This window comes from Felis catus, chromosome E3 (assembly GCF_018350175.1).
Source record: "Felis catus isolate Fca126 chromosome E3, F.catus_Fca126_mat1.0, whole genome shotgun sequence".
Lineage (NCBI taxonomy): Eukaryota > Metazoa > Chordata > Mammalia > Carnivora > Felidae > Felis > Felis catus.
This window is the reverse complement of record NC_058383.1, coordinates 10,187,648-10,200,576: the sequence shown is the minus strand read 5'-3', so window position 1 is coordinate 10,200,576 and position 12,929 is coordinate 10,187,648. Positions and strand designations below refer to the sequence as shown.

Below are 12,929 nucleotides of genomic sequence, written 5' to 3'. Positions count from 1 at the left end.
GGCCAGTTAGTCTCGCACCGCCCGCCTGGCCCGTTCAAGATGGCAACCAAGCGCGATCTGAGGTGGCCACGGCGGTTGCTGTGGGGGTTGTGGCTGGCCCGGGGCGCTCCACAGAGCCCGGGTTCCGGCCTGGGCCTAGAAGGGAGGACTTATTCCCAGGGCGACGGCCCATACTCGCGCACGGCGCTCTATGAACTGCTCGGCGTGCCCACCACAGCCACGCAGGCGCAAATCAAGGCGGCCTACTACCGGCAGAGCTTCCTCTACCACCCGGACCGCAACTCGGGGAGCGCCGAGGCTGCCGAGCGCTTCACGCGCATCTCCCAGGCCTACGTGGTGCTGGGCAGTGCCACCCTGCGTCGCAAGTATGACCGCGGCCTGCTCAGCGACGAGGACCTGCGCGGACCTGGCGTGCGGCCCCCCAAGGCGCCGGTCCGCGACACCGGCTCGCCCCGCCCCCCGCCCCCTGCGTCTCAGGCCCACGGCCGCGGTCAGGCCACCGCGGGCGGCAACCGCACCATGTTCGACTTTGACGCCTTCTACCAAGCTCACTACGGAGAACAGCTGGAGCGTGAACGGCGCCTCAGGGCCCGGCGAGAGGCCCTACGCAAACAGCAGGAGGACCGGGCCAAGAAGGGCTTCCACTGGGACGATACCCGAGACGCGACCTTTGTCTTCCTTCTCCTCACGGTCTTCATCATCATGGGCTTTCGTTTTTAAAAGGAGAGAGGAAGAAAGGGAGCAGCCCCCCGCCAGCCCCGAGAAAATGGCCTTTCCGGTGTTCTTGAACCCTTTGCCTTCCATAGTCTACCTCTGCGGGGGTCCGGAGAAACTGCTCTCCCCCTCCTGTTCCCCGCCCGCCCAGCTTAGCCGTCCACGTACGCTTCCCTCCCCTACGGTCCAGAAAAGAAGGCTTCTCGATGCCCAAGAAAGAGGCCCCAAGAAGAAGAGTCCCAAAAGCCCGAGAGTGAAGGGTTTTCTGGAGTCCCTTGGGTGCCTGCTTCCAGAGGTTGCCTTCCCGATGTCAGCTTCTGGAACACTTGCTCGGGCTTTATTGTAAAGCTCGGAGCAAGAATTGTCTGCTCCTGCCCCGCGCTTGTACCGTGGGGCTCCTGTGTAACCTTGAACCGTGCAATGTGACCAATTGTTGGCTGCCAAAAGAAAAATTGTGGGGTTGTACGAACCTTGTCTTTCTGTGAGTTCCCCAGCCACAGGTGAGACCTGACGTAAGACTGTGATCTTTGGAAACCTTGCCATTCTTGTATGATCAGCCCCAGACCCCACTCCCTTTTCTGTTGATGGCCTGTGGGAGTGGGAGAGCAAGGTCGTGGAGCATAAGGAATTGAGTGTTCCTGTGCCCACACTTACCTAATGTGTATGACCTTGGAGAAATTGCTCTGTGGGCATGACAGCAGAGGAACAAATCATTTGCTCTCTTGAGGCCTGTCACACTTTATTATCTACAGTTCTAATGGGCTCATTGATTAAAACATGATGTGATAGAGTTAGGTTTATCCTTGGGACAGTCAGTATGCCTGTCTCTTGGTCATTCCTTTGCCAGCCAGCCCCATTGCTAACTGTGCAGCCCATCCCCTCCCAGAGATAGAGCGGCCAGCTGGGACGCTGAGTCGCTTGAATGTGGCCTGTCCTCTTGTTTAGCCCCACAAGCCAAGTCCTTGAAACCTGCTTGAGTTTAGGGTATACGGTAGTACAAGGGACAAGAGGCTTGTGGTGAAAACAAATTTCTTTATTCAGAGCTGGCTGAGGCTTTCTCTCTCTCCCTCTCTCTCTCTCTCTCTGTTTTGTTTTTTAATATTTATTTTAAGAGCACATGTGTGAGCCCTGGAGAGGGGCAGACAGAGAGGGAGAGAAAATCTTAAGCAGGCTCCATGTTCAGCCCGGAGCCCGATGTGGGGCTCCATCCCAGGACTGTGAAATCATGATCTTAGCCAAAGTCAGGAGTCGGACGGTTAACCCACTGAGCCACCCAGGCGCTCCTCTCTCTCTTTCTAAGCAGTTGGTCATCGCTTGGCAAGAGCTGTAGAAGTCAGGCTGTCAACTCTGAGTCCCTGCGCGTGGTACATGTATTGGCTGTAAGATTTTAGGTGCTTAAGCATTAATGCATGGGGCCTAAGTGTAAAGCTGCGAGCTAGGGAAGCCTTTACAAGAGAGATCTACCACAAGGGTGAGGACAGAAGTGAGCGTAAGTTCTAAACAAAGCCAGAGGTGCTTGGGTATATGAGTAAGAAATCCTGCATTCAGTCTTTCATGTGAAATCCTTGTAATTAGGATAAGCCCACAGCTAGTTCAAACTGGTGTCTTGGAAACCATTTCATTCTCTCCAGCCTTGGAGGTCAGGGGCTGCAGTGACTGTACGATTCAGTGGTAAGGATTTGAGCCTGCTTGGATTCAGGCTTGGTGAGCTCAGCTAGCCTTGGTTTGGGGGGAGGGGTGTATGTACTTTTGAAAAGAACATTTAATGTTACTATGTTTCATATTTGGAAAACAAGTTCTTCTCGAAATCCAAACAAGTAGTGTTAAGCTTAGCAAAATGCACAGAAACTAGTGATTCTCAGCCAAGCTGTTGGCATTATTTGGGGCAAGGTTCTATCAAAGTTTCTATCAAAAAGGATTGGGTTCTTTTGGGTTGGTTTATAAAAGCACTCGTGGTCTGTAAATTGCTGGGCCCTTTCTCATGGGCTCCTTAACGTAGACCTCAGGTTTGTTTTCTCTCGTGAACATTCCTTAGGGCTCCAGAACATGGAGAAGGATAGAAAGTTACAGAAGACTGGAGGAAGGGGCAGACCCTGTGGAACTTCTGGAACATTCCATGCAACTCTGAGCAGGGTAGTCAATAAAGTTTGTTAATCATCCAACTGTAAGCCTCTCCTTAGGCGTAGGACCAGGCTCACACTATATTTAACAGTGCCTTCTTGCCTACCTCAGGTTTTTCTTAGCCCCAAGCTGAACTCTTAAGTTCCTACTCTACTCTCCCTAAAATGGAGTTTGGGCTCTTTATGGAAGGGGAGATGTGTAGGAGGATTTTTGAAGGACCCTCAGACCCCTTCCCACCTGTCCCCCACGCCCGAGGGTCGTCATAGGTCGTTCTTTTCTCAGTTTTTTACCTGCTCTGGAGAGGAGAGACTGAACCAGGCTGTGGACATTATCCCTGCCTTCTAGGGGCTGCTCCCCAATTCCTAATAATGGAAGAAGGCTCAGACACGCTCAACTTGAGTCCCTTTTCTCCTTTTGATCACAAACTAAAACAAAACTCCCTTGAAGGTTTGGACCTAGGACGGGAGGTGGACCAGAGCAGCCCAGCCTGCCTTGGGCTGTGTTCCCTGGGGTGGGGATGGGGTTGCGAGTACAGTATCAGGCTGAGTGAGCAGCACACACAAGGCCTAAATGGGGAGACCCGGCCGACAAGCCAGGAGTCAGGTTGTGGAGGCAACTGTATGTTGTATACCGTCTTTGGACTGGATCAGGACTTCGTTTCTCCTGAGCCAAACTTTTCCCTTTGTCGCATTTTGTTTATTGCTGGGTGAAATGATCTGTTACAGATCCCAGTGCTGAGGGAGCAGGATTCCTTGCTTCCCCTCTGAAGTTCTGGCATTTCGTTCACTCGGCACACCTTGCCTTCCATAGTGATCCCAGCTGAGCCAAGATGAGGAAGAAGAGCCTACCTTAGGCCGGTGTGTGGCCTCTCTGGTCATTTTTATACACGTGTATATAGTCCTTACAGCCAACAGCTGAGGTGCCAAGGATGGAACCCAAGTGAGCGGCCATCATACTCCCTTTTGGGCAAATGACGGTGGGGATGGGGGAAGGGGTGTGTATCTCGGACCTTCCTGGAAGGTCACCAGATCCCAGGAAGAAAGGCTGAAACAGGACAGCTGGTAAGTGGTGGTGTTACTTCAGTCCACTGTCTCGAATTCAGTGCACTAGATAAGTGCGCTCTATCCTGGTCTTTGCCTCCTCTCAGTTCCTCAGCTGGTGACAAGGTCACACACTGTCACCTACCTATGATCAGGATCATAGGAGAAGGCCCGCCTTACCTGTGCTCAGTGCCTTAGTTCTCAGGCCCAGCTTGTGGCCTCGGTGGCCATAGGGTTTGTGCAAAGCAGTTGAGGGTCCCTCTGAGGATGAGAGTGACCTGAGTCTGGTCCTCTGAACTTGCAAATACTGAGAATACTCGGTGCTGTTGTGCCCAAGAAGCAGGTGCACAGAACTCATCTTCACCATTTGCTATGAGGTCATAGCGTCACTTCACGATCTAGCCATCTCACCACCATCTCTTAAGCCTGTCCAAACCTGGGGTCCTCTAACCAGACTTGAGGTGTGTTTGCCTTTCCATCCTGCTTTGGCCCCTTCAGCGTTCACACCCTCAGTCCTGGGAGGGGGCTGCTACTAAACAAAAGAAAGCCTGTTTCAGGAGGACCAAGGAGAGGCTGAGATTTGTGGGTCACAGGCCACATAGCCAACCTGCACACAGTGTTTGGCTGTGGTTGGCACGGTGTCTTAAAAAAACTTTAGCCAACTTTCAAATCTTGGGAGACTGTATAAAAATCTAGAATTCTGACTTGTCTCAAAAAAATGAGAAAACGTGCTGCCATTGCCCTCACACACACACCCGAGTGTACTACCACGTGGGAGAAACGGTAACATTTGCCTTTGAGACAGGACAGAGCCCCCCATTTCACTGTGTTCCCACCGGCAGACAGGAAATGTAAAAGGCCTTGATCTACACACTTGGACATTTTGCTCATAATAGAGAAGTGTCTATATTCCATGTCTGTCGAGATGGAGAAAAAAAAAAAAACCATGCATTTCCAAAAAAAATGAGGGAGGCTGTATTTCTTTGTGGAAATGGACTGCTTTGCACCTCTGTGACCTTCCTAGCCCTGGCAGACATTTGAGTTTGCAGACCCCTGAGCTACATCATATGTTGTTTTGAGAGCTCACACTTAAGCGGGGAGGCAGAGTGTAAACCTTATTTTCATTGTGGGACAAGAAGGATCTTTTGAGAAGTCTACAGCAATGGCCAAGGTCCTAGACAAAGCCAGAGGTCCTTTGGTACAGTAGCATCAATTCCTGCACTCGCGCTCAATCTTTTGTATAAAATCCTTGTATATAAGTTGGGATAAACCAGCAGCGAGTCCAACTTGGTCTCTTAAAAACCATTTGATTCTCTCTGGACTTAGAGGTCAGGGGCAAGTTCTTAGCCGTGACTTTGCAGTGACCACACCACAATTCAGTGGTAAAGATTTGAGCCCACTCTGGTTCAGGCCTGCTCAGTTCAGTAAGACTTGATTGGCTCAAAAAATGGTATTATGTTTTATATTTGAGAAGGAGGGAAGCTTAGGAAAATACTCAAAAGCTAGTGATTCCCAAACAAGGGTATGCACATAACAGACTTTCTTAAATGGTGGTAACTCGTGTGTGTGTGTGTGTGTGTGTGTGTGTGTGTGTGTGTGTGTGTTTAAGTTTATTTTGAGAGAAGAGAGAAAACTCCAAGCGAGTTCCGCACAGGGCTCGAATTCATTAACCATCAGATCATGACCTGAGCCAAAGTCAAGTATCAGACACTTAACCGACTGAGCCACCCAGGAACCCCTGGGAACTGTTTTTTATCAAAAAGAGATAAAAGTTTTGTTCTTTGGACAATTTTTTCTTTTTGGTTTGTGAAAGCACTGATGGTCTGTAATAGGTGAGACCTTTCTCATGGGCCCCTTGATTTAGATTCTCAAGTTCGTACTCTCTCAAAGAGGAGTGCAGCAGCCAGGAACATTCCCTGGGTGCCGGGAACCCCACAACAGAAAGTTCCAAAAGTTGTCTGGCAGCAGAGAGTGCCCAGACCACCTGGAACCTTCCAGAGCCTTCCAGAACATTCCATGTACTTTCAAGCAGGGGGCTTAATGAAGTTTAATTAACCATCCAACTCTTTACCATCCAAGACTTTACCATGGCCCAGAACTGAGCCCACTCTACTCTGTCAGTATCCGTACCCACCTGCCTCAAATCTTTTATGCTGGAGCTGAACACCAAAGAACCTCGTTCCGTACCCCTTCTAAAACTGAGTTTGAACCCTTTGAGGGAGGTAAGGGGTGTGTAAGACTTTTGAAAGACATCATCTAGTTCCCTTGTTAACTCTTCCCCTCTCAGATCCTCCCTTGGGTCATTCCTGTTTCTACTTACCAGCCCTGGGGAGGGGAGGCTGAGCTACTAGGCTGCGGACATTAGCCTGTGCCTTCTAGAGCCTTCTCCCCAATTCACAATAGTGGAGGAGGATTCAGGCATGCCCAATCTTAGCTCCTTTTCTCCTTTTGGTTGCAAACGAACAACCCTGGAAACTGGACCAGGAAAGGAAAGCCAAGACAAGGGGGGCCCACCTTGCCCTAGGCTGTGCTGAGAATGTGGGAGGTCTTCCAAAGTTGTTCAGTCTTCTGTCATCTCAGGCAGGTACCTGGTGGTTCCAGTGTCCCTCAGCCCCCAGCAGTTCAAGTGCTGGCAGCAAGGACAGTAGGGGAACCAAGGCCAGTGTGGGGTAGAGCTTCTCAAGTGGGCACTATCTGTGTGTGCTTTGGCTGGGCCCCTGGCAGGGATACCTCTGCCTGCCTGCACTTGAAGGGCTCTGGAAGGCTCAAATGAGCCAGTCCCTCCAGCCATTGCTTACATCTCTAAAACTCCCATCAAGCAGTCACTGGGGTACTGCTCACACATCTTTGTGGTTGGTCCTCATTCTTCCTGTGGTTTCCACCATTGGTCTTGACTCTGACCTCCAGCTCTACATCTCTAGCCCTTGGAGATTCAGAGGCTAACTGTCTCACTTGTAGCCAGATGCCTCAACTACTCATCATGGGATTTAGTCCCAATCCTCTTTCTCATCATACACACTAGGGACATTCTGAGGAGACCAAAGGCGGTAGTTTGGTGGGTCGGTCCCTCTTACAGTGTAAAACTTCGGTGAAAAGCAGAGCCAACCCAATACTTTACTCTTTCTAGACGGTTCTATCCCTATTAACATGGACCAAGATCACACTCGCTTCTACAGCACTCTGCCCCCTCTTGTTTGCAGGACCTTCCATGCCTCCCTGCGAAACTTCATCTCATTAGGCTTGACCTAAGCTGATCCACAGCCTGTTTCTGCTCTCCTAACTTCTTGTCCCACACTCACCAGCCAAGCTGGTCACCTAGTATTCACCCTGGCTGAAGACCAATACCTTCAGCCTTATAGAAGCCCTCCATTCCTCAGCGGAGGTGGTCATCTGGCCGGCCAGAGCAGGAGCAGGCACCATCCTGACTGGGCTTACAGGCAGCCCAGGAGGAGAAGGTGCATACGGGTGAGGCGGTTGGGAGAACAGAGGTGGAGCAGAGTGTGCTTCTGGCCAGAAGTGCTGGGAAGTTAAGAGTTAGCAAAGACTCCCAGTCAGTAATCAGAGAAGGCTTCACGGAAGAGGCAGCAGCAGTGCTGGACCTGAAGGAGCTAGGCTTTGGACAGGCAGAAAGGAAGGGAGGGCATCTCAAGAGGAGGAAGCACAGGAACTCCGGTGTGGAGGCTGCAACGGCAGAGGCAGAGTGGCTGGTTGAGGGAGCAGAGACGAGTCGGGCAGCATCGTCATCCTCATCATCACATTTATTGACGGCCCCTGGGAGGTGGGGCTGGGGACAGAACATACAAAGACAAGGACCTGCCCTCAAAAAGGTTCCATTCTAAGGAGACGGGGACAGAAAAATACAGAATGGTCTTTCCTGGGGATGGCCCACTCTCATCTGTGCAGGTCAGGAGCCCCTGGCCTACCTTGCCCCAGCGACCGGAGCATGAGTGGGGCACAGAGTAGCCCCAGGGCCATGGTGTCCCCGGCCCCGCAGCTGGGGTCTGACCACCTGGCTCCTAGGCTGTGGGCCCCAGAACTGGGGAAAGGTAGGAGCAGGACGCGATGGAAGGCGCTCCGGCGCCCGTTGTGCCAGCCCAGTGGAGTGGTAGGGTGCTTCGGCCCCCTGGGCAGGGTCCCCGGGGGGGGAAGCAGGCACCTTTCCAGGCGCCCAGGCAGAAAGTCCTTTCACTGGGGCTGGCCCATTACCCGGGAGGCCCCAGCCGGGGAAGAAAAAAAGGCAGAGTTTCCTCAGCGCCAGAGACACCCTGCCCACCCCACCTCCGGCCCGCTCTCCGGGCAACTTCCAGGTGACCCTCCTCCCCAGCTCAGCCTCCAGGGCCGCGGACTGCCTGAGGCCAGGGGGAGGGGCCTGCCCCTCCCCCCACCCAGGCAGTGGGGGAGGAGGAGGAGCCACAGATCAAGTTTCTCTGGGCCCCCCACCGGGGGGCCGTACGCCGGATCCTACCGGTGGGGGGGCTCCGGCTGCGAGGGCCGAGGGCTCAGCAGAGGGGCCGGGCCCAGGGGGCACCCGGGGGAGCCCTTCAGGGGGGGCACGGGGCGGGAGTCCAAGGGAGGCAGGCTCCGGGGCACTGCCGGCGGCCCCCGGGCGGCCCCGGTGGGCGGGACGGCCGCGGCGGGGAAGGGTCTGGGGGGGTCCGCGGGGGCGGTGGGGGCTGGCTGGGCAGACCGCTCCCGGCGCCGCAGCAGCTCCTGCAGCTTCTCCGCCTGGGTCCGCCGCAGGTGGGCCAGGGCGCGGCCGCGCTGGAAGGCGGGCAGGAAGGCCTCCAGGCTCTGCTCCCCCAGCAGCAGCTGCTCCATCTGCTCCTGGGGTGGGAGGGCCGAGCCCGTGTGAGAAGCGCACCCCCGGAGACCGCCCTCCCTCCCTCCCCGAATCTCTCCCAGGGGCCACCACCCCGCAGCTGGGAGATGAGGCACCGGAGTTGTGGCCTGGGCCTGCCTGGGGCTAGCTGAGGGATAGCGGACACATGTCCTCTACTCTCAAGCCTTGGTTTCCTCACTGTCACCAGACCTACTGGGCGGAAGACGAGGCAGAATCAGAGATGGGGACACACTTAAACTTAGGTGTCTCTCAAGTCCAGGGCCAAGGCCCCTCCTCCCCTACCTCCTTCAACTCAGCACTGCGCTCCCAACCCGGCAAGCTTGGAGAAGTCTGTCCCAGCTCCTCGGGGGACCCAGTCTACACTGTCCTACACTGAGACAGTCACAGGTGGTGAGGATGAGCCTTGCCGTCCAATGCGGACAGCAGTGTAGCGGGGCTCTCCTCGGGGCCAGGCACTCCAGGTGGGCTTCCTGGAGGAGGGGCTCTCAACCCTACCATGTGAGAATGAAGGGGGGGGGGGTGATGATAGTTTGGGTCTCCCGCCCTGTCCCCAGGCGCAGCGGCCCCTCCCCTCACCTCAGCTTCCTGCTCAGCTTCTTCCAGCTCTGCCTGCAGCCAGCCCAGTGCGCAGTGGGGGCTCCAGCGATGCATGCTCTCCTCTGAAGGCCACAGAGGGACCACAGTAAATAGCTCCTGCCTTCGGGACCCATGGCCTAGGACAGACAGGCCAGAGCCCCAGGGCCCGATCCTGACACTCACTGACCCTGTGTGTGACTCTATGCCTCTCGCTGGAGCCTCAGTGTCCTTATCTGTGCACTGCCCATGGGATCAGTTTGTGAACCTCCCCCCCTCCCAGGGTTCTGTCCCCGTCCTAGTGCAAAAGAGGAAGCAGGGGCTGTGTCCCCTGGAGCACCCCAGGCCACTTTCCTTCCCCTACTCAGGGCCCCCAGTTCTACTCATTTACTGCTCACTTCCGCAACTCAGTCTTCCAGGAGGAGGACCCCTAAGCCTCGCCCAGGGAAGAGGTCTGCCCACGTCCTGCCCTTCAGAGCCTAGCACCTCCCCAAGGCCAACCAGCCGGATGGCCAGCTGCCCCCCCCGCCACAGCCAGTTCTCCCAGATGTCCCTCACCCAGTCGCTGCAGCTTGTCCGCACAGCTCTCGGCCACCTCTCGAAGCTCCTGGTACTTGATGGCGAGGGCAGCCCGGCCCATCTCCAGGCGGGGCCGCAATGCCAGGTTCTCCTTGGCTAGCGCGTGGTTGGAGGCCAGGCATGCCTCGCGCTCCAGCTGCAGGCCCTGGAACTGCCGGCACAGAAGAACCAAGAGGCCCGCTCAGGGAATCTGCCCACGTCCACCTCCTGCCACCCCCGGGGGGAACAGGGCCCAAGGGCCAAGCCGAAGGCGCCCCAGCCTTCAGGGTGGCGGACTAACAGGTGGAGGGACTGGGAGAGGCCTGGACGGAGCTTTGCCTTGAGGTCCCTCTCTGGGCCTCAGTTTCCTCTCACACAAAGTAAGCTAAAAACATCTACCTTGTGGGGTTGTTGTGAGACCAAGTGAGGAAAGCGATGACCGCCTCCACAAATGTTAGTTAATTTTTAATTTTTCAATTAATATGTCTGCTCAGGTCCCTAAGGAGTCCCCCGCCCTCCTCTGTCCCATTTTCCATGCATGGGCAGCTTTCCTCTTATTCCAGGCCTTTGTCTGCTTCCTCCTCAGGTGTTTGTGCCGAAAACACTCCCCCCTGCTTTTACTCTCCAGAGGGATGCCTTGGCCCTGTCCCTGCATGACACCCCCCTCAAGCCACCCTCTCTTTCCTTCGCACCCCTCCTTCTGCCCTCCAGTGGAATCCCCACACCCCAAGGAATACACACCCCCTTTTCCTCCCTGATCCCCAGCACCTGCTCCCAGCTTTCCTTCTCTTGCAGAAAGCAGACCCCCTTTCTCTCCTGGCTCTGGAGGATGCTTTTTCCTTCTGTTTCTCGGAGGGCCAAGCCCCCCTCCCTGCCCCTGGAGAACGCACTACCCTCCATCTGTCCCCTATAGGATGCACATGCCCCTCCTGTCTGCCTCCCTCCAACATACACTTTCCCTTTCTGCCCCCCACAGACAAGCAGCCCGGGCCTATCTCCTGTGAAATATACAACTTTCTCTTATGGTGGCCTATGGAATACACGCCTCAGCTTCCAGTACCCCTCCCCAGCGGAAGACACAAAGCCCCCTCTTGCACCCCTAGAATGCGGACGCCCTCCCAGAGGTCCCCCCAGGTGTCAAACAGGCCCCTAGTTCTCCCTCTAGAAGGCGCCTCCCCTTTTTGGCCCTACTGAACGTGGGTGTGCGAGACAGGGCCCCCCACAACACAGCCGCCCCCTGTCCCCGGAACACACCTCCCCGGAGCATCCGCTGGAGGACACGCCTCGCGGCCATCCCGGGGGTGCACGGGCGCCTCCCTGGGTCTCCGGCGCCCCACCCGCCCCAGGCCGGCTCCGGGCGCCCCCTCCCCCGGGGGCGACTCCGCGGGGCCCACTCGGACGTGCCAGGTTCCCGCGGCCCCGCGGCCCGGCCCGCGCGGCCCTTTGGTCGGTCGGTAGGTCCGGCAGGCCGCGGCCCGTCCCCCGCGCCCCCCGCCCGCGCCCCCCGCGCTACCTTCCTGCTGAGCCGCACGATCCGGTCCAGCTTGGGCTCATCCTGAAGCAGGTCCCGGAGCTGCCCGGTGCTGAGGATCCCAAAGCGCCCCGGGCTGCCGGGCTCCGGCCCCGCCCGCGCCGCCCGGGCCCGGTACATGCCGCCCGCCCGCGCCCCCAGCTCGGCTGCTGGCTCGGCCCGCTCGGCCCGCTCCGCCCCGGCTCCGCTCCGCTCCGCTCCGGCTCCGGGATCCGGCTCTGGCTCCGGCCAGGCGCGCCGCTCAGCCGCCAGAGGGCGCCCCGCCCGCTCTTAAAGGGGCCGCGGCGCTGGGGCTGGGGGTAGGGCGGGAGGGGGCGGGAGGGGGCGGGCCGCACCCCGGGCTGCCGGGGCAGAGCCTCGCCTCCCGCACCCGCGATCTCCCGGCAAACCCATCCTCCTGCCGCCAGGCGGGTACCCGAGGCTTCTCTCCCCGCACCCTTGCTCCGGCCGGCATTCACCACGCCCCCCCAATCCCCCCCTCCCCCTGGCGCGGACTCTCCCACCCCAGACGTTTACAGTTTGCAGGGCTATTTCACATTTCTCCCTTGGATCCTCACAACAATTTGCTGAGTTTGGCTGGGCGCCAGGAGCTTCTGCCCTGTTGCTAACTTGGGCAAGTCCTTTACCTCCCCAAGACTCAGTTTTCTCTTCTGTAAAATGGGGTGACGATACACCACGTGAAGATTAGAGCTAGTGAATGCTGAGTGTCTTATCTGTAGGAAGTGAATACCTAATGTGAGCGATGGTTATATTAGAGATGAGGAAACAGATGCACACAGATGATGTAATCTCCCCAAAGTCACATTACAGGTAAATGATAGACATTCTCCTTTCTTCCTGTCTGTGCAGTATAGTATGCACAGAGCACATGGTGCCTCTCCGTGCTGGGCACTGGGCTAAGCTCTGTGAGGGCCTGGTCTCTGCCCTCAGAGAGCTCACGGATTAAGGCAGAGTCACATTCTCAGCTTCCTTTAATGGCAGGTATCAACCACATGATGTCTTCCTTTGTGATTCCCATGTGATGCCAGAGGATGTCATGGACCTTATCTTCAGGAATAGGTTTGGCCAGTGCCATTGTCAGAAAACAGAGAGTAAGTCACTTATCTAAAACCAAACCGCAGGGGCGGCTGGGTGGCTCAGTTGGTTAAGCGTCCTCCTGATTTTGACTCAGGTCATGATCTCACGGTTCATGGGTTTGAGCCCTGCTTAGAGCTCTATGCTGATGGCACGGAGCCTGCTTGGGATTCTTCCTCTCTCTCTCTCTCTCCCTCCCTCCCTCCCTCTCTCTAAATAAATAAATGAACATTAAAAAAAATAAAACAGCAATGAGCAAGCTTATTCCACCTCATCACACTAAGAAAGCACAGAGGTGGGAACAGGACAATCAGAAAACCTCACAGTGGTGGGGGGCGGGGAGGAAGGAGAGGACACCAGAAGAGGTGATGTTTGAGCAGGGTTTTGAGGGATGAATAGGAGTTCTGAAGCTCCCTATTTTCATAGGGAAAATAATGAAACCAAAGGGAAGCCCATAAGCCAAGGACTCTCCCAATCC

The 12,929-nt window shown here is 56.0% G+C and overlaps 2 protein-coding genes across 2 annotated transcripts; one reads left to right on the top strand and one right to left on the bottom strand.

Annotated features, from left to right (window-relative positions):
- The first annotated feature begins 1 nt into the window (after window position 1).
- Window positions 2–1,504, top strand: DNAJC30 (DnaJ heat shock protein family (Hsp40) member C30). Its single transcript, XM_023247031.2, has one exon. The coding sequence runs from the start codon at window positions 40–42 to the stop codon at window positions 718–720; it is 681 nt and encodes a 226-aa protein (XP_023102799.1). The 5' UTR covers window positions 2–39; the 3' UTR covers window positions 721–1,504.
- A 6,111-nt stretch (window positions 1,505–7,615) lies between these two features.
- Window positions 7,616–11,570, bottom strand: VPS37D (VPS37D subunit of ESCRT-I). Its single transcript, XM_023246733.2, has 4 exons — window positions 11,360–11,570; window positions 9,847–10,018; window positions 9,292–9,374; window positions 7,616–8,699 (listed from the first exon to the last, which is right to left on the bottom strand). Exons 1-4 carry the CDS (start codon window positions 11,495–11,497, stop codon window positions 8,337–8,339), a joined length of 756 nt encoding a protein of 251 aa, XP_023102501.1. The 5' UTR covers window positions 11,498–11,570; the 3' UTR covers window positions 7,616–8,336.
- Window positions 11,571–12,929: the final 1,359 nt, after the last annotated feature.